Genomic DNA, 23,492 nt, shown 5'->3' on the forward strand with positions numbered 1-23,492 from the left:
CTACAAAACCGTTCAGGAGACGTCAGCCCGCTCCTCAAAAAACTCAAGCGGTTGCCTTTCAAACAAAGACTCCTCATTGTTGGCTTTAAAGCATTCCACCACCTTGCCCCTCCCTACCCACCTTGCTACTCTTCTAGAACCCAGCCCGTAAACTCCGCTCCTCCAGGGCTAGCCTTCTCACAGTGCTTCCATCTCACCGCCAACCCCTCTCCCACATCCTGCCTCTTGCCTGGAATGCCCTCCCTCCTCAAATCCAACAGACACTTTTCTCCCCTTCAAGGCCTTATTGAAAGCACATCCCCTCCAGGAGACCTTCCCAGACTAAGCCCCACTTTTCCTCATCTCCCACTCCCTTCTGCATCGCCCTGACTTGCTCCCTTTTCTCTCCCAGCCCCACAGCACTGATGTACATATCTATAATTTCTTTATTTGTCTTGATGTCTGCCCCGTCCCCCCCGCCCACAGACTGTAAGCTCGTAATGGGCAGGGAATGTGTCTGTTTATTGTTGTATCGTACTCCCCCAAGCACTTAGTACAGTGCTCTGCACACAGTAGGTGCTCAGTAAATATTGAATGACCGAGTTAATCCTGGGAATAATGAGTAAGGAGTTGGCTAGTACAGTGCTCTGCATACAGTAGGTGCTCAGTAAATATGACTGAACGACTGAGTGAGTCCTGGGAATAATGAGTAAGAAGTTGGCGCGGAAAGACCCGATCTTAGTCATTGTCCCCTGTCTTTGCAGTCAACTCAGGATGTTTAGGGCTGTCCATCATTCCCACACTCCCACCATCTTCCGTGGTTACCTGCAGCCTAGCTAGTTAGGCTTATTCCCCGCCCTTCCTGAAAGGAGCAAATTCTGGTCCTCTAACCCAGCTGATGGAACGGTTTCTTGCAGGAGTGATAAGTTGCAGAAATTTGGCTCCAAGACTCTCTTTATTTCCCAGTTAGGGCCCTTGGGTTTTCTCTGCCACCATTGAGCTTTCTCAGTGGAACGCCAGCCGTTTCCAGGCCAACCCGGCAGAGGCTACCGTGGGGTTAAACTCGGATTTTTCTGTGCGCAGACAATAGCTCAGTGGCGGAAGTCCGGCTACCAAGACATGCCCGAGTATGAAAACTTCAAGCATCTCCTGCAGGCCCCGTTGGATGACGCGCAGGAAATCCTGCAGACGCGATTCCCCATGCCACGCTACATAAACACCGAGCACGGGGGCAGTCAGGTAAGGCCTTGTTCCTCTAGTTTGTGTTCGGACAGAAGCAAAGAGGAGCCACGTTGTCCCGGGTACTGTACTTTCGCAAGCGCTTAGCACAGTAAGCACTCAATAGATCCTACTTGATTAGAAAAGTGAGCTTACGGGGTTGTTTTCAGAAAACCATCCTTGCTCTGATGAAAGACAGTGCGAGACACAGATCTATATGTGTCTTTACGGTTGTGGGATTAAAATACCCTTTACATAGGTGGGCTCCATAGCAAGTCCTCAAGCCTTGAGCTTTGTACCGCAGTGAAGACGAAGGAGCGGTATTTCAGTATTTTACTTGTACGTATTTACTATTCTATTTATTTTATTTTGTTAATATGTTTTGTTTTGTCATCTGTCTCCTTCTAGACTGTGAGCCCATTGTTGGGCTCTATATCATCATCAATCGTATTTATTGAGCGCTTACTGTGTGCAGAGCACTGTACTAAGCGCTTGGGAAGTACAAGTTGGCAACATATAGAGACAGTCCCTACCCAACAGTGGGCTCACAGTCTAAAAGTGAGACTGTTGAGAAGTAGCGTGGCTCAGTGGAAAGAGCCCGGGCTTTGGAGTCAGAGGTCATGGGTTCGAATCCCGGCTCGCCCCCTTGTCAGCCATGTGACTTTGGGCAAGTCACTTCACTGCTCTGGGCCTCAGTGACCTCATCTGGAAAATGGGGATCCAGACTGGGAGCCCCCCGTGGGACAATCTGATCACCTTGTATCCTCCCCAGCGCTTAGAACAGTGCTTTGCACATAGTAAGCGCTTAACAAATGCCATCATTATTATTATTATGTTGCCAACTTATACTTTCCAAGCGCTTAGTACAGTGCTCTGCACACAGTAAGCACTCGGTAAATACAATTGAATGAATGAATGAATGAATTTAATCGTATGCGTTGAGCACTTTCCATGTGCAAAGCACTGCACTAAGCACTTGGGAGCGTACGCTTTCCACTGAGCCACGCTGCTTCTTTGATTATCTTGTCTCTACCTCAGCGCAAGTGCTGAACAAAAACCACAATTAACATTATTACTTTATTAGGTAGGGCTGCCTTTGCGTTTGCTACTACTAGCAGGAAGACAGGAAATCTCAATTCCCATTTTACAGTCCGAACGAATTGCTTGTTCAGAATCGGCGCTGTTTTTTGTTTATAATAATAAACAGGTGCATTCCCTTCCCACAATGAGCTTGCTGAAGTGAAGAATTATAATATATTATAATATACTCCTATATATACCTGTATATATGTAAATATGTTTGTACATATTTATTACTCTATTTTACTTGTACATATCTATTTTATTTTGTTAGTATGTTTGGTTTTGTTCTCTGTCTCCCCCTTTTAGACTGTGAGCCCACTGTTGGGTAGGGACTGTCTCTATATGTTGCCAACTTGGACTTCCCAAGCGCTTAGTACAGTGCTCTGCACACAGTAAGCGCTCAATAAATACGATTGATTGATTGATTGGGGCTTGTAGATAGGTTAACTTGAGGCAAACTATCTTCACCCCTTGTAATGTTAGTGTGTCTTTAAGTCACGAGTGTTTTATTGTTTTATTTTTTAAGGCTCGGTTCCTGCTGTCCAAAGTGAACCCATCTCAGACACACAACAACCTGTATGCTTGGGGACAGGTAAGAAATTGAGTTCCACTTCTTGGAGAAGGCTAGAATAAACTGTCTGTGCTGTAGGCAGAGAAACAGTGTGGCCTAGTGGAAAGAATACGGGCTCAGGGGTCAGGCCCCGGGTTCTAATCCCGCCTCTGCCACTTGTCTGCTGTGTGACCTTCGCAAGTCACTTCGCTTCTCTGGGCCTCAGTTTCTCACCTGCAGAAAGGGGATTCGATACCTGTTCTCCCTCCTACTTAGACTGTGGGAGCTGATTATAATAGTAATAATAATAATGGCATTTATTAAGCACTTACTATGTGCAAAGCACTGTTCTAATTAATGATGGCGTTTATTAAGCGCTTGCTATGTGCAAAGCACTGTTCTAATTAATGATGGCGTTTACTAAGCACTTACTATGTGCAAAGCACGGTTCTAAGCGCTGGGGAGGTTACAAGGTGATCAGGCTGTCCCACGGGGGGCTCACAGGCTTCATCCCCATTTTACAGATGAGGTAACTGAGGCCCAGAAAAATGACTTGCCCAAAGTCACCCAGCTGACAATTGGCAGAGCCGGGATTTGAACCCATGACCTCTGACTCCAAAACCTGGGCTCTTTCCACCGAGCCACTCTGCTTCTTTGATTATCTTGTCTCTGCCTCAGCGCAAGTGCTGAGAAGCAGCGTGGCTCAGTGGAAAGAGCACGGGCTTTGGAGTCAGAGGTCATGGGTTCGAGTCCTGGCTCCGCCACATGTCTGCTGTGTGACCTTGGGCAAGTCACTTAACTTCTCGGAGCCTCAGTTACCTCATCTGTAAAATGGGGGTGATGACTGTGAGCCCCATGTGGGACAATCTGATCACCTTGTATCCCCCCCAGCGCTTAGAACAGTGCTTTGCACATAGTAAGCGCTTAACAAATGCCATCATTATTATTATTAAGTGCCGAACAAAAACCACAATTAATATTATTACTTTATTAGGCAGGGCTGCCTTTGCATTTGCTACTACTACTACTACTACTAATAATAATAATAATGATGTCATTTATTAAGCGCTTACTACGTGCAAAGCACTGTTCTAAACGCTGGAGAGGTTACAAGGTGATCAGGTTGTCCCACGGGGGGCTCACAGTCTTCATCCCCATTTTACAGATGAGGGAACTGAGGCCCAGAGAAGTGCCAGCAGGAAGACAGGAAATCTCAATTCCCATTTTACAGGCCGAACGAATTGCTTGTGCAGATTCGGCGCCTTCTCTTTTGTTTTTTGGATCGGTGTTGCCGATGACCTCCGACTCGTTTTGGGGCCCAACCCCACTGTTGGCTGTCCAGGAAGGAAGCACGTCGTGCCAGCTTGTACTTCCCAAGCGCTTAGTACAGTGCTCTGCACACAGTAAGCGCTCAATAAATACGATTGATTGATTGATTGATTCCCCAGAGCGTCCTTTGTTGCTCTGGACCCTGGGCTGGGTTGGGCTGGTCCAGTGCAGAAAGAGGGAGTTGGGGGGTTGGGGGCATTTGTCTTGAGATCCTGATTGATGTGATTTGATCTGAATTCATTCAGTCGTATTTATTGAGCGCTTACTGTGTGCAGAGCACTGTACTAAGCGCTTGGGAAGTAGAAGTTGGCAACAGATAGACACGGGCCCTCCCCAACAGTGGGCTCATAGTCTGAATCCGAGAGGCAGCAGGAAATATCACGCGTCTGGGGGGGTCAGAGGACCTGGGTTCTAATCCGGGCTCAGCCTTCTGCATTACCTAGGGCAAGTCACTTATTTCTCTGGGCCTCAGGTTTCCCGATCTGGGAAATGAGGATTAAATACTTGATCTTAGTTTCTTTTGACTGTGAGCCCCTTAGAGAAGTAACCTGACCTGGTGGTATTCATTCAATCGTATTTATTGAGAGCTTACTGTGTGCAGAGCACTGTACTAAGCGCTTGGGAAGGACAAGTCGGCAACATATAGAGACGGTCCCTATCCGACAACGGGCTCACAGTCTAGAAGGGGAATGAGACAGGGAGGGTGTCCAACCTAATTGGACGCCGAGAAGCAGTGTGGCTCAGTGGAAAGAGGCCGGGCTTTGGAGTCAGAGGTCATGGGTTCAAATCCCGGCTCTGCCAACTGTCAGCCGTGTGTCTTTGGGCAAGTCGCTTCACTTCTCTGAGCCTCAGTTACCTCATTTGGAAAATGGGGGATTAAGACTGTGAGCCCCCCGTGGGACAACCTGATCACCTTGTAACCTCCCCAGCGCTTAGAACAGTGCTTTCCACATAATAAGTGCTTAATATATGCCATCATTATTATTATTGTCGTCTACATCTTCCCCAGTGCTTAGTTCCACGCTCGGCCCGCAGTGAGAGTTAACATCGCTTACCTCTGTGCCCCACGCCACCTCCTGATCCTGATTTCTCACCTTCTTTTCGGAATAAAGGATGGTTCCTTCTAGACTGTGAGCCCACGGTTGGGTAGGGACCGTCTCTAGATGTTGCCAACTTGGACTTCCCAAGCGCTTAGTCCAGTGCTCTGCACGCAGTAAGCGCTCAATGAATACTATTGATTGATTGATTGATTTTTGGTTTTATCTCATCACGCAGGAATCCGGAGCGCCCATCCTAACGGACGACGTCAGCCTGCAGGTCTTCATGGATCACTTGAAAAAGCTGGCGGTGTCCAGCGCGTCCTAGGACCGCCGAGCCGCGGCCCCAAGAAGCCCGACCCCGGCCCATTTAAAGACGCAGGACACTCCCCTTCTCCTTCCTGCAGCTTTTTAAACTAACCCAAGGGGAACCTGTCGTCCGTTTAGATTTTAATTTATTTGGGTCCCTCTTCGACCGTCCCGCCTCCTGTTTCTTCCGTGCGCCAGCCCCGTAGGATGGGTGCCGTGGCACTCGCAGGCCGCCGCGTGCTTCCTTTTCTCTAACCTTTTGTAAAACAGACCTGACCCTTCTTGGCAGCTTCCTCCAGTGAAGGGGATATTGCTTACAAAGAAAATAAAGCTGGATGAGGAGAGCAATCAATCAATCAATCGTATTTATTGAGCGCTTACTGTGTTGCCTAAGCACTTGGGAAGTACAAGTTGGCAACATATAGAGACAGTCCCTACCCAACAGTGGGCTCACAGTCTAAAAGGGGGAGACAGAGAACAAAACCAAACATACCAACAAAATAAAATAAATAGAATAGATATGTACAAGTAAAATAAATAGAGTAATAAATATGTACAAACATATATACATATATACAGGTGCTGTGGGGAAGGGATGGAGGTAAGATGAGGGGGATGGAGAGGGGGACGAGCACTATCGAGGGCAACTGCTTCACAATCTTCGCGGCTGGGTGCGGTTTGTCCAGGTGAATTTCCAATGTGTCCCCTAGAGCTTGACACCGGAGTTTGATAATAATAATAATTTTGGTATTTGTTAAGCGCTTACTCATCATCATCAATCGTATTTATTGAGCGCTTACTGTGTGCAGAGCACTGTAGTAAGTGCTTGGGAAGTACAAATTGGCAACATATAGAGACAGTCCTTGCCCAACAGTGGGCTCACAGTCTAAAAGGGGGAGACAGAACAAAACCAAACATATTAACAAAATAAAATAAATAGAATAGATCTGTACAAGTAAAATAAATAGAGTAATAAATATGTACAAACATATATACATATACACAGGTGCTGTGGGGGAGGGAAGGAGGTAAGATGGGGGGATGAAGGGGAGAGGAGGGAAGGGAAAAACTATGTGCAAAACACTGTTCTAAGCGCTGGGGAGGATACAGGGTGATCAGGTTGTCCCATGTGGGGCTCACAGTCTTCATCCCCATTTTACAGATGAGGGAACTGAGAAGTGAAGCGACTTGCCCAAAGTCACACAGCTGACAAGCGGCGGCGATGGGATTTGAACCCATGACCTCTGACTCCTAAGCCCGGGCTCTTTCCACTGAGCCACACTGCATCATGGCGTAGTGGATAGACGACGGGCCCCAGGAGTCAGAAGGTTATTCATTCATTCAGTCGTATTTATTGAGCGCTTACTGTGTGCAGAGCACTGTATTAAGCGCTTGGGAAGTACAATTCAGCAACAAATAGAGACAATCCCCGCCCACAAAGGGCTCACAGTCTAGAAGGGGGGAGACAGACATCAAAACAAGTTAACAGGCCTCGGGAGCATCGTTATAAATAAATAGAATTATATGCATTAATATAAATAGCAACAGAGACAATCCCCGCCCACAAAGGGCTCACATCAAAACAAGTTAACGGGCCTCGGTAGCATCGTTATAAATAAACGGAATTATACGCATTAATAAATATAAATAGCAACAAATAGAGACAGTCCCCGCCCACAAAGGGCTCACAGTCTAGAAGGGGGAGGAGAGACATTAAAACAAGTTAACAGGCCTCGGTAGCATCGTTATAAATAAATAGAATTATACGCATTAATAAATATAAATAGCAACAAATAGAGACAGTCCCCGCCCACAAAGGGCTCACAGTCTAGAAGGGGGAAGACAGACATCAAAACAAGTTAACAGGCCTCGGTAGCATCGTTATAAATAAATAGAATTATACGCATTAATAAATATAAATAGCAACAAATAGAGACAATCCCTGCCCACAAAGGGCTCACAGTCTAGAAAGGGAGAGAAAGACATCAAAACAAGTTAACAGGCCTCGGTAGCGTCGTTATAAATAGAATTATACGCATTAATTAAATATAAATAGCAACAAATAGAGACAGTCCCTGCCCACAAAGGGCTCACAGTTTAGAACGGGGGAGACAGACATCAAAACAAGTTAACAGGCCTCGGTAGCATTGTTATAAATAGAATTATATGCATTAATAAATATAAATAGAAGTCTAATTATACAGATGTACATGTATTTCATTCATTTATTCAACCGTATTTATTGAGTGCTTACTGTGTGCAGAGCACTGTACTAAGCACTTGGGAAGTACAAGTTGGCAACAGATAGGGACAGTCCCTACCCAACAGCGGGCTCAGTCTAGAAGGGGGAGACAGACAACAAAACATATTAACAAAATAAAATAAATAGAATAAATACGTACAAATTAGAGTAATACGTACAAACGTATATATTCAATTGTATTTATTGAACGCTTACTGTGTGCAGAGCACTGTACTTAGCGCTTGGAAAGTCCAAGTTGGCAACATCTAGAGACGGTCCCTACCCAACAGCGGGCTCACAGTCTAGAAGGGGGAGAGAGACAACAAAACAAAACATATTAACAAAATGAATAGAATAAATACGTACAAATTAAAGAGTAATAAATACGTACAAAAATACATTCACTCATTCAATCGTATTTATTGAGCCCTTACTGTGTGCAGAGCACTGTACTTAGTGCTTGGGAAGTACAAGTTGGCAACATAGAGAGACGGTCCCTACCCAATAGCGGGCTCACAATCTAGAAGGGGGAGACAGACAACAAAACAAAACATATTAACAAAATAAAATAAATAGAATAAATATGTATAAATAAATGGAGTAATAAATATGTACAAACATATATTCATTCATTCAATTGTATTTATTGAGCGCTTACTGTGTGCAGAGCACTGTACTAAGCGCTTGGGAAGTCCAAGTTGGCAACGTATAGAGACGGTCCCTACCCAACAGCGGGCTCAGAGTCTAGAAGGGGGAGACAGACAACAAAACAAAACATATTAATAAAATAAATAGAATAAATATGTATAAATAGAGTAATAAATCCATACGAACATATATACATATGTACAGGTGCTGTGGGGAGGGGAAGGAGGTAAGGCGGGGGGATGGGGAGGGGAGGAGGAGCAGAGGAAAATGGGGGGGCTTAGTTTGGGAAGGCCTGCTCTTATCCTGGCTCTGCTGCGTGATCCCGGGCAAGTCACTTTGCTTCTCTGGGCCTCAGTTACCTCATCTGTGAAATGGGGATTGAGACTCTGAGCTTGGGAGGGAGGAGGAATGAAAGGAGCCAGTCAGGGAGATGTGGAAGGGAGTGGGAGGAGAGCTCAGAGCTTAGAACAGTGCTTTGCACATAGTAAGTGCTTAATAAATGCCATTATTATTATTATTTATTATTATTAGGAAAGGCTTCTTGGAGGAAATATGCCTTCAATAAGGCTTTGAAGCGGGGGACAGCGATTATCCATCTGACATGAGGAGAGAGGGCATTCCAGGACAGAGGCAGGATATGAGTGAGAGGTCATCGGTGAGATAGCTAATAATAATAATGGCATTTATTAAGCGCTTACTATGTGCAAAGCACTGTTCTAAGCGCTGAATGAGATCGAGATCTCCTGAGAAGGTTAGCAGAGGAACGAAACGTGCGGGCTGAGTTGTAGGAGAGTAGCGAGGTGAGGTAGGATTGGGGAAGGTGAGACGGGGCGATAACTGGAGGGAGCCAAGGGGGTCAAGTGAGGGTTTTTTGAGGATGGGGGAATCACGGGCATGTTTGAAAGAAAGCAGTGGGGAAGGAGCCATTGGAGAGTCGACTGAAGGTCAGGGAGGGAAGAAGGGAGAGGGCAAGTGTTTGGATAAGGTGTGAATCAATCAATCAATCAATCAATCATATTTATTGAGCACTTACTGTGTGCAGAGCACCATACTAAGCGCTTGGGAAGACCAAGTTGGCAACATGTAGAGATGGTCCCTACCCAACAGCGGGCTCACAGTCTAGAAGGGGGAGGCAGACAACAAAACAAAACATATTAATAAAATAAAATAAATAGATATGTACAGTGATGGGGTCTCATTCATTCAATCATATTTGTTCATTCATTCAATCATATTTATTAAGTGCTTACTGTGTGCAGAGCTCTGTACTAAGCGCTTGGGAAGTCCAAGTTGGCAACAGATAGAGACGGTCCCTACCCAATTTATTGAGCGCTTACTGTGTGCAGAGCTCTGTACTAAGTGCTTGGGAAGTCCAAGTAGGCAACATCTAGAGACGGTCCCTACCCAACGGTGGGCTCACAGTCTAGAAGGGGGAGACAGACAACAAAACAAAACATATTAACAAAATAAAATACATCGACTAAATAGGTACAAGTAAAATAAATAGAGTAATAAATATGTATATACAGGTGCTGTGGGGAGGGGAAGGAGGTAAGGCGGAGGGGAAGGAGGGGGCTCAGTCTGGGAAGGCCTCCTGGAGGAGGTGAGCTCTCAGTAGGGCTGATGAGCCGGTGGAGGGGATGGATTTTGGCAGGAGAGCTCTTGAGATACTGCTGAGAAAGGAGGGAGAGTCAACGAAGGGCACAGGGGAGGTTATAAGGGAGGTCACTTCTGATGGCTTCTCAATAAAGTATGCGCTCAGGTAATTAGGGGCAGGAGATGGGGGCAGGGGGTTTGAGGAGGAAGTTAAATATCTGAAACAACTGGCCAGGGGACAATGGGCCTGGGAATCAACAACGATGGAGACTGTGAGCCCACTGTTGGGTTGGGACCGTCTCTCTATGTTGACTTCCCAAGCGCTTAGTGCAGTGCTCTGTACACAGTAAGCGCTCAATCAATCAATCGTATTTATTGAGCACTTACTGTGTGCAGAGCACTGGACTAAGCGCTTGGGAAGTCCAAGTTGGCAACATAGAGAGACAGTCCCTACCCAACAGTGGGCTCACAGTCTAAAAGAAAAAACTATGTGCAAAGCACTGTTCTAAGCGCTGGGGGGGGGGGATACAAAGTGATCGGGTTGTCCCATGTGGGGTTCACAGTCTTAATCCCCATTTTACAGATGAGGTAACTGAGGCTCAGAGAAGTTAAGTGACTTGCCCAAAGTCACACAGCTGACATGTGGCGGAGCCAGGATTCGAACCCATGACCTCTGACTCCAAAGCCCGTGCTCTTTCCACTGAGTCACGCTGCTTCTCTGCAATAAATACAACTGATTGATTGATTGATTGATTGAAACAACTGGCCAGGGGGCAATGGGCCTGGGAATCAACAAGGATGGAGACTGTGAGCCCACTGTTGGGTAGGGACCGTCTCTGTATGTTGCCAACTTGTACTTCCCAAGCGCTTAGTGCAGTGCTCTGCACACAGTAAGCGCTCAATAAATACGATTGAATGAATGAATGAATGAAATAATTTTGCCCGGCGGAGGGTAGGGGGGGAGTTACGCAAATGAGGATAAGCCTGAGATTCATTCAGTCATATTTATTGAGCGCTTACTGTGTGCAGAGCACTGTACTAAGCGCTTGGGAAGGACAGGTTGGCAACAGATAGAGACGGTCCCTACCCAACAGCGGGCTCACAGTCTAGAAGGATGGGCAAGATGAGATGGACAAGGTCATCCGCACAGAGGTGGTAGTTGAAGCCATGGGAGCGAATGAAGCAGCGTGGCTCAGTGGAAAGAGCCCGAGCTTTGGAGTCAGAGGTCAGGGGTTCAAATCCCGGCTCCGCCAATCATTCATTCATTCAATCATATTTATTGAGCGCTTACTGTGTGGAAAGCACTGTACTAAGCGGTTGGGAAGGACAAGTTGGCAACATATAGAGACGGTCCCTACCCAACAGCGGGCTCACAGTCTAGAAGGGGGAGACAGACAACAAAACAAAACATAGAAACCAAATAAAATGCATAGAATAAATAGGTACAAGTAAAATAAATAGAGTAATAAATCTGTACAAACATATACACATATATACAGGTGCTGTGGGAAAGGGAAGGAGGTATGGTGGGGGAGATGGGGAGGGAGAGAGAAAGTGGGGGGCTCAGTCTGGGAAGGCCTCCTGGGACCCAACTTCTACTTGTCTTCTAGTCTGCTGTGTGACCTTGTGCAAGTCACTTAACTTCTCTGAGCCTCAGTTCCCTCATCTGTAAAAATGGGGATTAGGACTGTGAGCCCCACGTGGGACAACTTGATCACACTGTAACCCCCCCCCAGCGCTTAGAACAGTGCTTTGCACATAGTAAGCGCTTAACAAATGCCATTATTATTATTATTATTACTTCCCAAGCGCTTAGTCCAGTGCTCTTCACACAGTAAGCGCTCAATAAATACGATTGAATGCATGAATGAATGAATGACCGTCTCTCTATGCTGCCGACTTGTACTTCCCAAGCGCCTAGTACAGTGCTCTGCACCCGGCAAGCGCTCAATAAATTCATTCATTCATTCATGCAATCGTCAGCTGGGTGACTTCGGGCAAGTCGCTTCACTTCTCTGGGCCTCAGTTCCTTCATCTGGAAAATGGGGATGAAGACTGTGAGCCCCCCGTGGGACAACCGGATCACCTTGTAACCTCCCCAGCGCTTAGAATAGTGCTTTGCACATAGTAAGCACTTAATAAATGCCATCATTATTATTATTAGCCTGTACTTCCCAAGCGCTTAGTACAGTGCTCTGCACACAGTAAGCACTCAATAAATATGATTGAATGAATGAATGAATAAATGAATGAAGACAGTGAGCCCCCCGTGGGACAACCTGATCACCTTGTAACCTCCACAGTGCTTAGAACGGTGCTTTGCACGTAGTAAGCGCTTAATAAATGCCATTATTATTATTAGATGGAGAAGAGAAGGGGCCCTCCACCTGAACCTTGAGGGGCATCGACAGGAGGCAGGGAGGTCAGCAAGGAGGCTGATACAGTAATCATGGGCAGGATAATCAATCAATCAATCAATCGTATTTATTGAGCGCTTACTGTGTGCAGAGCACTATACTAAGCGCTTGGGAAGTCCAAGTTGGCACCATATAGAGACAGTCCCTACCCAACAGTGGGCTCACAGTCTAAAAGGGATAGGATAAACACTTGGAGCAATGTGGTAGCATTCATTTGTTCAATCGTATTTGAGTGCTTACTGCATACAAAACGTACTGAGCACTTGGAAGAGCCCGGGCCTGGGAACTGGAAGGTCATGGATTCTAATCCCGGCTCCGCCACTTGTCTGCTGTGTGACCTTGGGCAAGTCGCTTCACTTCTCTGGGCCTCATCTGTAAAATGGGGATTGAGACTGTGAGCCCACATGGGGCAGGGGTTGTGTCCAACTCAATCTGCTTGTACCCACCCCAACGCTTAATACGGTGCTTGGCACATAGTAAGCGCTTAATACCATCATTATTATTACACTGTAACAATCAGCAGACACATTCCTGTCCACAATGAGCTCACAGTCTAGAGGGGGAGGCAGATATTAATATAAATAAATAAATTACAGATATATGCAGATGTATACATGTATAACAAGTTTGGACAGAGAGGAAAGGGCAGATTTTAGCTATGTTGAATCTGTGGTAGTAGTGGTAATAATAATAATGGTATCTGTTAAGTGCTTACTATGTGCCAAGCACTGTTCTAAGCGCTTGGGTAGATCCAAGGTGATCAGGTTGTCCCACGTGGGGCTCCCAGTCTTCATCCCCATTTGACAGATGAGGGAACTGAGGCCCAGAGAAGTGCTTCATCCCCATTTTGTAAATCAATCAATCGTATTTATTTTTTTTTTATTGTATTTATTGAGCACTTACTGTGTGCAGAGCAGAGCACTGTACTATGCACTTGGAAAGTACAAGTTGGCAGCATATAGAGACGGTCCCTACCCAACAGTGGGCTCACAGTCTAAAAGGGGGTCATTATTATTATTATTAACTTGTACTTCCCAAGCGCTTAGTCCAGTGCTCTGCATATAGTAAGCGCTTAATAAATGCCGTCATCATCATCATCATCATCATCAATCTTATTTATTGAGCGCTTACTGTGTGCAGAGCACTGTACTAAGCGCTTGGGAAGTACAAATTGGCAACATAGCTATGAGAAGCAGCGTGGCTCAGTGGAAAGAGCCCGGGCTTTGGAGTCAGAGGTCATGGGTTCAAATCCCAGCTCCACCACTTGTCAACTGTGTGACTTTGGGCAAGTCACTTAACTTCTCTGGGCCTCAGTTCCCTCATCTGTAAAATGGGGATGAAGACTGTGAGCCCCACGTGGGACAACCTGATCACCTTGTAAATTCCCCAGTGCTTAGAACAGTGCTCTGCACATAGTAAGCGCTTAATAAATGCCATTATTATTATTATTATTATTATCATCAATCATATTTATTGAGCGCTTACTGTGTGCAGAGCACTGTACTAAGCGCTTGGGAAGTACAAGTTGGCAACATATAGAGACAGTCCCTACCCAACAGCGGGCTCACAGTCTACAAGGGGGAGACAGAGAATAAAACAAAACATATTAACAAAATAAAATAAATAGAATAGATATGTACAAGTAAAATAAATAGATAAATAAATAGAGTAATAAATATGTACAAACATATATACATATATACAGGTGCTGTGGGGAAGGGAAGGAGGTAAGATGGGGGGATGGAGAGGGGGATGATATTTATTAATGATTAATGATTTATTAAAGATATCGATTTATTAATGATATTTATTGACACATCCAATTTGTACTTCCCAAGCGCTTAGTACAGTGCTGTGCACATAGTAAGCGTTCAATAAATACGATTGATGATGATGATGATGAACGAATTAAGGGCCGACGAAGGGGAGGCGGTTGGGACTACAAGTACCAGAGTGCCCCGCGGCGGGGGAGGGAAGCGGCCGGAGGGACTGCAAGTCCCAGAGTGCCCCGCGCGGGGAGGGGCCGGAAGTGGGCGGGGGACTGCAAGTCCCAGAGTGCCCCGCGCGCGCGGGGAGGTGGGAAGGGCGGACTGCGAGTCCCAGAGTGCCCCGCGGCGGACTGCTAGTCCCAGAATGCCCCGCGGCGGACTGCGAGTCCCAGAATGCCCCGCGGGTGGGCCGAAGGCCTGCGAGTCCCAGAATGCCCCGCGGGTGGGCAGCAGGCCAAGGGGACGGGGAAGAAGGGCCTAAGTGTCATGGACGGCCCGAGGGCCGTGCGTTGGTACAGGAGGATGGCTGTGCTGTACGCCATGGGGGCCTGGACCACCCTGGGCTCCGCCTTCCTCTTACACTGGATGCGGGCCCAGTCCCAGTCCCAGCCCCAGCCGGCCCAGACAGGTACGGGCCCAGGGCAGGGCCACCCTCCACCCCCCATGACCCCATATTGCCTTCTGCATTAGCTATTTAAGAGACATCCATAAGACCTCACCATACCTCCCTCTCGCCTGTCCCGCCATCGACCCCCTGCCCACGTCATCCCCCGGGCCCGGAATGGCCTCCCTCTGCCCCTCCGCCAAGCTAGCTCTCTTCCTCCCTTCAAGGCCCTGCTGAGAGCTCACCTCCTCCAGGAGGCCTTCCCAGACTGAGCCCCTTCCTTCCTCTCCCCCTCGTCCCCCTCTCCATCCCCCCACGCCTTACCTCCTTCCCGTCCCCACAGCACCTGTATACATGGATATATGTTTGTACATATTTATTACTCTATTTTACTTGTACACATCTATCCTATTGATTTTATTTTGTTAGTATGTTTGGTTTTGTTCCCTGTCTCCCCCCTTTTAGACTGTGAGCCCACTGTTGGGTAGGGACTGTCTCTGTATGTTGCCAATTTGTACTTCCCAAGCGCTTAGTACAGTGCTCCGCACATAGTAAGCGCTCAATAAATATGATTGATGATGATGATGATGAAGACTGTGTTGAACATACAGTTGAGACTTTTTCCTCTTGGTTGGGTCACCACAACACCGTGTTAGGAAGTATTTGGACACTGTTAACAGCCGTTGGAAAACGTTTAGTACATATTTACTATTCTTTTTATTTTGCTAATGATGTGCAGAGAGCTTTAATTCTATTATTTGTTCTGACGATTTTGACACCTGTCTAAATGTTTTGCTTTGTTGTTATATATTTTTGTACATATTTATTACTCTATGTATTTATCTTGTACATATCTATTCTATTTATTTTGTTTTGTTAGTATGTTTGGTTTCGTTCTCTGTTTCCCCCTTTTAGACTGTGAGCCCACTGTTGGGTAGGGACTGTCTCTATATGTTGCCAACTTGCACTTCCCAAGCGCTTAGTACAGTGCTCTGCGCACAGTAAGCGCTCAGTAAATACGATTGATCGAATGATTGTTAACAGCCATTGGAAAACGTTTAGTACATATTTACTATTCTTTTTATTTTGCTAATGACGTGCATCGGGCTTTAATTCTATTTGTTCTGACGATTTTGACACCTGTTTCCATGTTTTGTTTTGTCTGTCTCCCCCCTCTAGACTGTGAGCCCGCTGTTGGGTAGGGACCGTCTCTATATGTTGCCAACTTGTACTTCCCAAGCGCTTAGTACAGTGCTTTGCACACAGCAAGCACTCAATAAATACGATTGAATGAATGAATGACCAGGAATCATGGTGCCAGGCCTGGTCGTAATAATCATGTTGGTATTTGGGAAGCGCTTACTATGTGCCAAGCACTGTTCTGAGCGCCGGGGAGGTTACCAGGTGATCAGGGAGGTGATGGGCGTCTAGCCTGTGAGCCCACTGTTGGGGAGGGACCGTCTCTCTATGTTGCCAACTTGTACTTCCCAAGCACTTAGTACAGTGCTCTGCACACAGTAAGCGCTCAATAAATACGATTGAATGAATGAATGAATAAATAAATAAATACGATTGAATGAATGACCATCTCTATATGTTGCCAACTTGGACTTCCCAAGCGCTTAGTACAGTGCTGTGCACACAGTAAGTGCTCAATAAATACGATTGAATGAATGAATCAATAAATAAATACGATTGAATGAATGAATGAATGAATGACCATCTCTATATGTTGCCGATTTGGACCTCCCAAGCACTTAGTCCAGTGCTCTGCACACAGTAAGTGCTCAATAAATACAATTGAATGAATGATTGACCATCTCTATATGTTGCCAACTTGGACTTCCCAAGCGCTTTGTCCAGTGCTCTGCACACAATAAGCGCTCCATAAATACGATTGAATGAATGACCATCTCTATATGTTGCCAACTTGGACTTCCCAAGCGCTTAGTCCAGTGCTCTGCACACAGTAAAGCACTCAGTAAATACGATTGAATGAATGAATGAATGGCCATCTCTATATGTTGCCAACTTGGACTTCCCAAGCGCTTAGTCCAGTGCTCTGCACACAGTAAGCGCTCAATAAATAAGATTGAATGAATGAATGATCAGGTTGTCCCACGGGGGGCTCACTGTCTTCACCCCCATTTTACAGTTGTTTTTCCACTGAGCCACACTGATTCCCGCCCTACCTCCTTCCCCTCCCCACAGCACTTGTATATATTTGTACAGATTTAATAATATTAATAATAATAATGGCATTTATTAAGCATTTACTATGTGCAAAGCACTCTTCTAAGCACTGGGGAGGTTACCAGGTGATCAGGTTGTCCCACGGGGGCTCACAGTTTTCATCCCCATTTTCCAGATGAGGGAACTGAGGCCCAGAGAAGTGAAGTGACTTGCCCAGAGTCGCACAGCGGACAAGTGGTGGAGCTGGGATTTGAACCCATGACCTCTGACTCCAAAGCCCGGGCTCCTTCCACTGAGCCACGGCCCCCCTTCTAGATTGGGAGCCCGGTTGTAGGGAGGGACCATCTCTATCTTATTATTATTATTATTATTATTATTATTATTATTATTATTATTATTATTATTATCTGCTGCCCAATTGGACTGCCCCAGCGCCTACTACAGTTCTCTGCACACACTGCGCGCTCCATAAATAATAATGATAATGGCATTTATTAATCGCTTACTATGTGCAAAGCACTGTTCTAAGTGCTGGGGAGGTTACAAGGTGATCAGGTTGTCCCTGGTGGGGCTCACAGTCTTAATCCCCATTTTACAGATGAGGGAACTGAGGCACAGGGAAGTGACTTGCCCAGAGTCACACAGCTGACAAGTGGCAGAGCTGGGATTTGAACCCATGACCTCTGATTCCAAAGCCCGTTGTCTTTCATTGATCCACGCTGATTCCCGCCCTACCTCCTTCCCCTCCCCACAGCACTTGTATATATTTGTACAGATTGATGACTCCATTTATTTTACTTGTGCATATTTACAATTTTATTTACTTTGTTAATGATGTGCAGCGAGCTTTAATTCTATTCGTTCTGATGTTTTTGACACCTGTGTAAGTGTTTTATTTTGTTGTCTGTCTCCCCCTTCTAGACTGTGAGCCCCTTGTTGGGTAGGGACCATCTCTATATGTTGCCAACTTGGACTTCCCAAGCGCTTAGTACAGTGCTCTGCACACAGTACGTGCTCAATAAATACCATTGATTGATTGCCGACTTGGAGTTCCCAAGCGCTTAGTACAGTGCTCTGCACACAGTAAGCGCTCAATAAATACAAATGAATGAATATTCATTCAATCGTATTCATTCAGAGAAGCAGCGTGGCTCAACTGAAAGAGCCCGGGCTTGGGAGCCAGAGGTCATGGGTTCTAATCCTGGCTCCACCACTTGTCAGCTGGGTGACTGGGCAAGTCACTTCACTTCTCTGGGCCTCAGTTCCCTCATCTGTAAAATGCGGATGAAGACTGTGAGCCCCACGTGGGACAACCTGATGTCCTTGTATCTCCCCCAGCGCTTGGCACATAGTAAGCGCCTAACAAATGTCATCATCATTATTATTATTATGAATAAATACTTCACAAAAACAGCCCGAAGAAATCAAGTGGGTTATGTGTTTTCAAGTTAAAATTCCCCAACTGCCAACAATCTGCTTCCAATATTATTCATTCATTCATTTGTATTTATTGAGCGCATACTGTGTGCAGAGCACTGTACTAAGCGCTTGGGAAGTCCAAGTTGGCAACATCTAGAGACGGTCCCTACCCAACAGCGGGCTCACAGTCTAGAAGGGGGAGACAGACGGCAAAACAAAACATGGAGACAGGCGTCAAAACCATCAGAATAAATAGAATTACAGCTATATGCACATCATCAGCAAAACAGAATAGTAAATATGTACAAGTAAAATAAATAGAGTAATCAATCTGTACAAATATACACAAGTGCTGTGGGGAGGGGAAGGAGGTAGGGCGTGGGGGCTCTAGTCTACCAACTCTGTTATACCATCATCAGTTGTATTTATTGAGCGCTTACTGTGTGCAGAGGACTGTACTAAGCGCTCGGGAAGTACAAGTTGGCAACATATAGAGACGGTCCCTACCCAACTCTCCAAAGCACTTAGTACCGTGCTCTGTGCATTGGACGCTCCGCCACTTGTCAGCTGTGCGACTTTGGGCAAGTCACTTCATTCATTCATTCATTCAGTGGTATTTATGGAGCGTTTACTGTGTGCAGAGCACTGGACTAAGCGCTTGGGAAGTCCAAGTTGGCAACATCATCATCATCATCATCAATCGTATTTATTGAGCGCTTACTATGTGCAGAGCACTGGACTAAGCGCTTGGGAAGTACAAATTGGCAACATATAGAGACAGTCCCTACCCAACAGTGGGCTCACAGTCTAGAAGGGGGAGACACTAAGTGCTTGGGACAGCACAATATAACGGACACATTCTCTGCCCACAACGAACATATATGTGTATCAAATATGCATCTATAATAATAATAATAATGGCATTTATTAAGCGCTTACTATGTGCAAAGCACTGTTCTAAGCGCCGAGCACTGTATCTGTACATTCAGTATCTGCATACACACACATATCCACACACCTGCACACAGTCAGCAAGGGCTAATACGGATCAGTTGAAAATTGCTGGAGGTAGCTGCAGGGATGGAAGCCATTTGTGCCCCGCGTCCGTCCGGCAAACCCACGTCGTCTCGGCTCTCCGCGGCGAGGGAGGTTCCTGCGGTGCAGTGAGGTGGAATTTGGGGGTGAGAGTGGTATAAGAGCTCGGGGTGAAAAGGCCAGGGAGAAGCAGAACGGGCTAGGCCGGAGAATTAGATCGGGAAGCGGCATCCCCTGGGCCTCTCTGGCTACCTGCAGCACCAGACCCACTTGGACTTTTCCACCTGTCGTCTGCCTCCCCCTTTTAGACGGTGAGCCCACTGTTGGGTAGGGACCGTCTCTGCACACAGTAAGCGCTCAATAAATACGATTGATTGAATGAATGAATGAATAAATACTATTGAATGAATGAATGAATAAATACGATTGAATGAATGAATGAATGCGTCTCTCTATGTTGCCAACTTGGACTTCCCAAGCGCTTAGTACAGCGCTCTGCACACAGTAAGTGCTTAATAAATACGATTGAATGAATGAATGAATACATAAATAAGATTGAATGAATGGCCGTCTCTATATGTTGCCAACTTGGACTCCCCAAGCGCTTAGTACAGCGCTCTGCACAAAGTAAGCACTCAATAAATACGATTGAATGAATGAATGAATGAATACATATATAAGATTGAATGAATGGCCGTCTCTATATGTTGCCAACTTGGACTTCCCAAGCGCTTAGTACAGCCCTCTGCACACAGTAAGCGCTCAATAAATACGATTGAATGAATGAATGAATGACCATCTCTATATGTTGCCGATTTGGACCTCCCAAGCACTTAGTCCAGTGCTCTGCACACAGTAAGTGCTCAATAAATACAATTGATTGAATGAATGACCATCTCTATATGTTGCCAACTTGGACCTCCCAAGCGCTTAGTCCAGTGCTCTGCACATAGTAAGCGCTCAATAAATACGATTGATGATGATGATGATGATGCATGGGAAATCCCTTGTTTCTCCCGGCTTTCCTTGTCTTCTTTTCCTCCCCAACTCTTCTGATTTGTCACCAGCACGGCAGTTAGTTCGTTGCGAAAGTTACCTCACAGGACATTTTTCTGCTCTCAGAGAACTTCTCAGTTCCCTCCTCTGTAAAGCTCTCCCACCTCAGTTTAACCGAGCAACAGTCCCATCACCCAAAGCTTCTCTATGCCGCAGTTACCTCATCTGTAAAATGGGAATTAAGACCCAACCCCACGCAAGCCGCGGACTGTGTCCAATCTGGTTATCTTGTTCATACCCCAGTGCTTAGTGCAGTGCGTGCACATTCATTCAGTCAGTCAGTCATATTTATTGAGCGCTCACTGTGTGCAGAGCACTGTACTAAGCGCTTGGAAAGTACAATTCAGCAATAAAGAGAGATCATCCCTGCCCACACCGGGTTTACAGTCTAGCGTAATAAACGCTTGACGAATACCATAATAAAGAGAAGAAGCATGACTCAGTGGAAAGAGCCCGGGCTTTGGAGTCAGAGGTCATGAGTTCAAATCCCGGCTCCGCCAATTGTCAGCTGTGTGACTTCGGGCAAGTCACTTCACTTCTCTGGACCTCAGTTACCTCGTCTGTAAAATGGGGGTGAAGACTGTGAGCCCCCCGTGGGACAACCTGATCACCTTGTTACCTCCCCAGCGCTCAGATCAGTGCTTTGCACATAGTAAGTGCTTAATAAATGCCATTATTATTAATTATTAAAGAGGACAGATTACGTAATTTATGAACTGTTTTCACCCCCGAAGGATTACCGTCACAAACTCTGACCCTGTTATCCGGTGAAGTCCTCCAAGATGATCCAAGATTTTCCCAGGCTGAGCCCCCTTTTTCCTCTCCTCCTCCCCATCCCCCCCGCCCTACCTCCTTCCCCTCCCCACAGCACCAGTATATATGTTTGTACAGATTTATTACTCTATTACTTGTACATATTTACTATTTGCCCCTTCCTTCCTCTCCCTCTCATCCCCCTCTCCACCCCTCCATCTTACCTCCTTCCCTTCCCCACAGCACCTGTATATATTTATATATGTTTGTACATATTACTCTATTTATTTTACTTGTACATATCCATTCTATTGATTTTATTTTGTTAGTATGCTTGGTTTTGTTCTCTGTCTCCCCCTTTTAGACTGTAAGCCCACTGCTGGGTAGGGACTCTCTATATGTTACCAACTCGTACTTCCCAAGCACTTAGTACAGTGCTCTGCACACAGTAAGCACTCAATAAATACGATTGATGATGATGATGATGATGATTTTGTTGATGCTGTGCACATGGCTTTAATTCTATTTGTTCTGACGACTTTGACCCCCGTCTCCATGTTTTGTTTTGTTGTCCGTCTCCCCCTCTAGACTGTGAGCCCGCTGTTGGGTAGGGACCGTCTCCGTATGTTTCCAACTTGTACTTCCCAAGCGGTTAGTACAGTCCTCTGCACACAGTAAGCGCTCAATAAATACGATTGAATGAATGAATAGGAAGCGCCCAATAAATACGATTGATCGGCTGATTGACCGATAGGCCAGGTGGCACTAAACCAAGCGTTAACGGTGGTTCAGATCTCCAACCTCATCACTTGCCCTTCTTCTTTCTGCCAGGCGACGAAGAGGAGGGAAAAGAAGAACACCCGCCCGATATTCCCGATCCCAGGAAAGGATTTTACGTGGAAACAACCTTCACTTACAGAGAAAACTTCGTGCCGTATACCACCAGGATCTTCAACCTGTTGAAATCGCTGACCGGCGGGCCCGGCCCGGCGGAGTAACCTCCCCCGGACTGTGGAAATCACAGCTCCCCGGGCGGGGAACGATTTATTTAATAACGACGACGGAAACGATTTATTTAAGAAGCCGGTTGGAAAAGGGAACGTGACCCTCTGCTGTTGAAATTACGACGAGAGGGGCCAGCGCGGGCCGGGATACCGAGTCCGGCTGTCCGTCCGTCCGTCCCGAGCCGAGATCGGGGGGCGTTCCCCCCGCTTCCCTCCGAAGACTGGCCGGGCCAAGGCCCCCGCTTTCGACTGCCAAGACGGACGTTGTCTCTCCGTCCGCCGTGGGTGGCCTTTCCTCGGGGAATTCGCTCGGAGTTTCATTAAATTGGTTATCCCGCGGCTACGGTTGCCGTAGACTTGTTGTAACGTTCCCCGTCTCCCCGTTGAGTTTCAGCAGAGAAGCAGCGTGGCTCAGTGGAAAGAGCCCGGGCTTTGGAGCCGGAGGTCCTGGGTTCAGATCCCGGCTCCGCCGCTTGTCAGCTGGGTGACTTTGGGCAAGTCACTTCATCATCATCATCATCAATCGTATTTATTGAGCGCTTACTATGTGCAGAGCACTGTACTAAGCGCTTGGGAAGTACACTTCTTCACTTCTCTGGGCCTCAGTTCCCTCATCTGGAAAATGGGGGTGAAGACTGGGACAACCCGATCACCTTGTAACCTCCCCAGCGCTTAGAACAGTGCTTGGCACATAGTAAGCGCTTAATAAACGCCATCATCATTATTATTATTGTTATTAAATTGGTTATCCTGCGACTACAATTGCCATAGACTTGTTTTAATGGTCCACGGATGTTCGAATCGGCCGATTCTGATGTAGGAATCGCGACATCAGACTGTGACTGTGAGCCCGCTGTTGGGTAGGGACCGTCCCTATATGTTGCCAACTTGTACTCCCCAAGCGCTTAGTACAGTGCTCCGCACACAGTAAGCGCTCAATAAATACGATTGAATGAATGAATGAATGAATGAATGAATGACAGCCAGGTCTGCCCTGAGTGGACGGTGGGTTTTAATTAGATCAAATGCCCCCCCAGGGACAAAAGCAGGATCTTATCATCGTCATCATCAATCGTATTTATTGAGCGCTTACTGTGTGCAGAGCACTGTACTAAGTGCTTGGGAAGTACAAAATTGGCAACATACAGAGACAGTCCCTACCCAACAGTGGGCTCACAGTCTAAAAGATCTTATTACACTGTACTTTACTCGACTGTACTAAACGCTATAATAAATGGCATTTGTGAAGCA

General features: G+C 46.3%; 2 protein-coding genes across 3 annotated transcripts in view; both read left to right on the forward strand.

The window, feature by feature from the left end:
* Nucleotides 1-5,857, forward strand: part of SEC23B (SEC23 homolog B, COPII coat complex component) — a 53,171-nt gene extending 47,314 nt beyond the window's left edge. For both annotated transcript variants that reach the window (XM_038747494.1, XM_038747504.1), the window contains 3 exons: nucleotides 1,063-1,218; nucleotides 2,807-2,872; nucleotides 5,435-5,857. In XM_038747494.1, the coding sequence (XP_038603422.1) occupies nucleotides 1,063-1,218; nucleotides 2,807-2,872; nucleotides 5,435-5,524 (312 nt within the window). In that variant the 3' untranslated portion in view covers nucleotides 5,525-5,857. The remainder of the gene's footprint in view (nucleotides 1-1,062; nucleotides 1,219-2,806; nucleotides 2,873-5,434) is intronic.
* Nucleotides 5,858-14,630: 8,773 nt separating this feature from the next.
* SMIM26 (small integral membrane protein 26) lies at nucleotides 14,631-22,695 on the forward strand. Its single transcript, XM_038748526.1, has 2 exons — nucleotides 14,631-14,805; nucleotides 22,069-22,695. Exons 1-2 carry the CDS (start codon nucleotides 14,664-14,666, stop codon nucleotides 22,233-22,235), a joined length of 309 nt encoding a protein of 102 aa, XP_038604454.1. The 5' UTR covers nucleotides 14,631-14,663; the 3' UTR covers nucleotides 22,236-22,695.
* The last annotated feature ends 797 nt before the right edge of the window (nucleotides 22,696-23,492 follow it).

Source organism: Tachyglossus aculeatus, chromosome 1 (genome assembly GCF_015852505.1).
Source record: "Tachyglossus aculeatus isolate mTacAcu1 chromosome 1, mTacAcu1.pri, whole genome shotgun sequence".
In the NCBI taxonomy this organism is placed as follows: domain Eukaryota; kingdom Metazoa; phylum Chordata; class Mammalia; order Monotremata; family Tachyglossidae; genus Tachyglossus; species Tachyglossus aculeatus.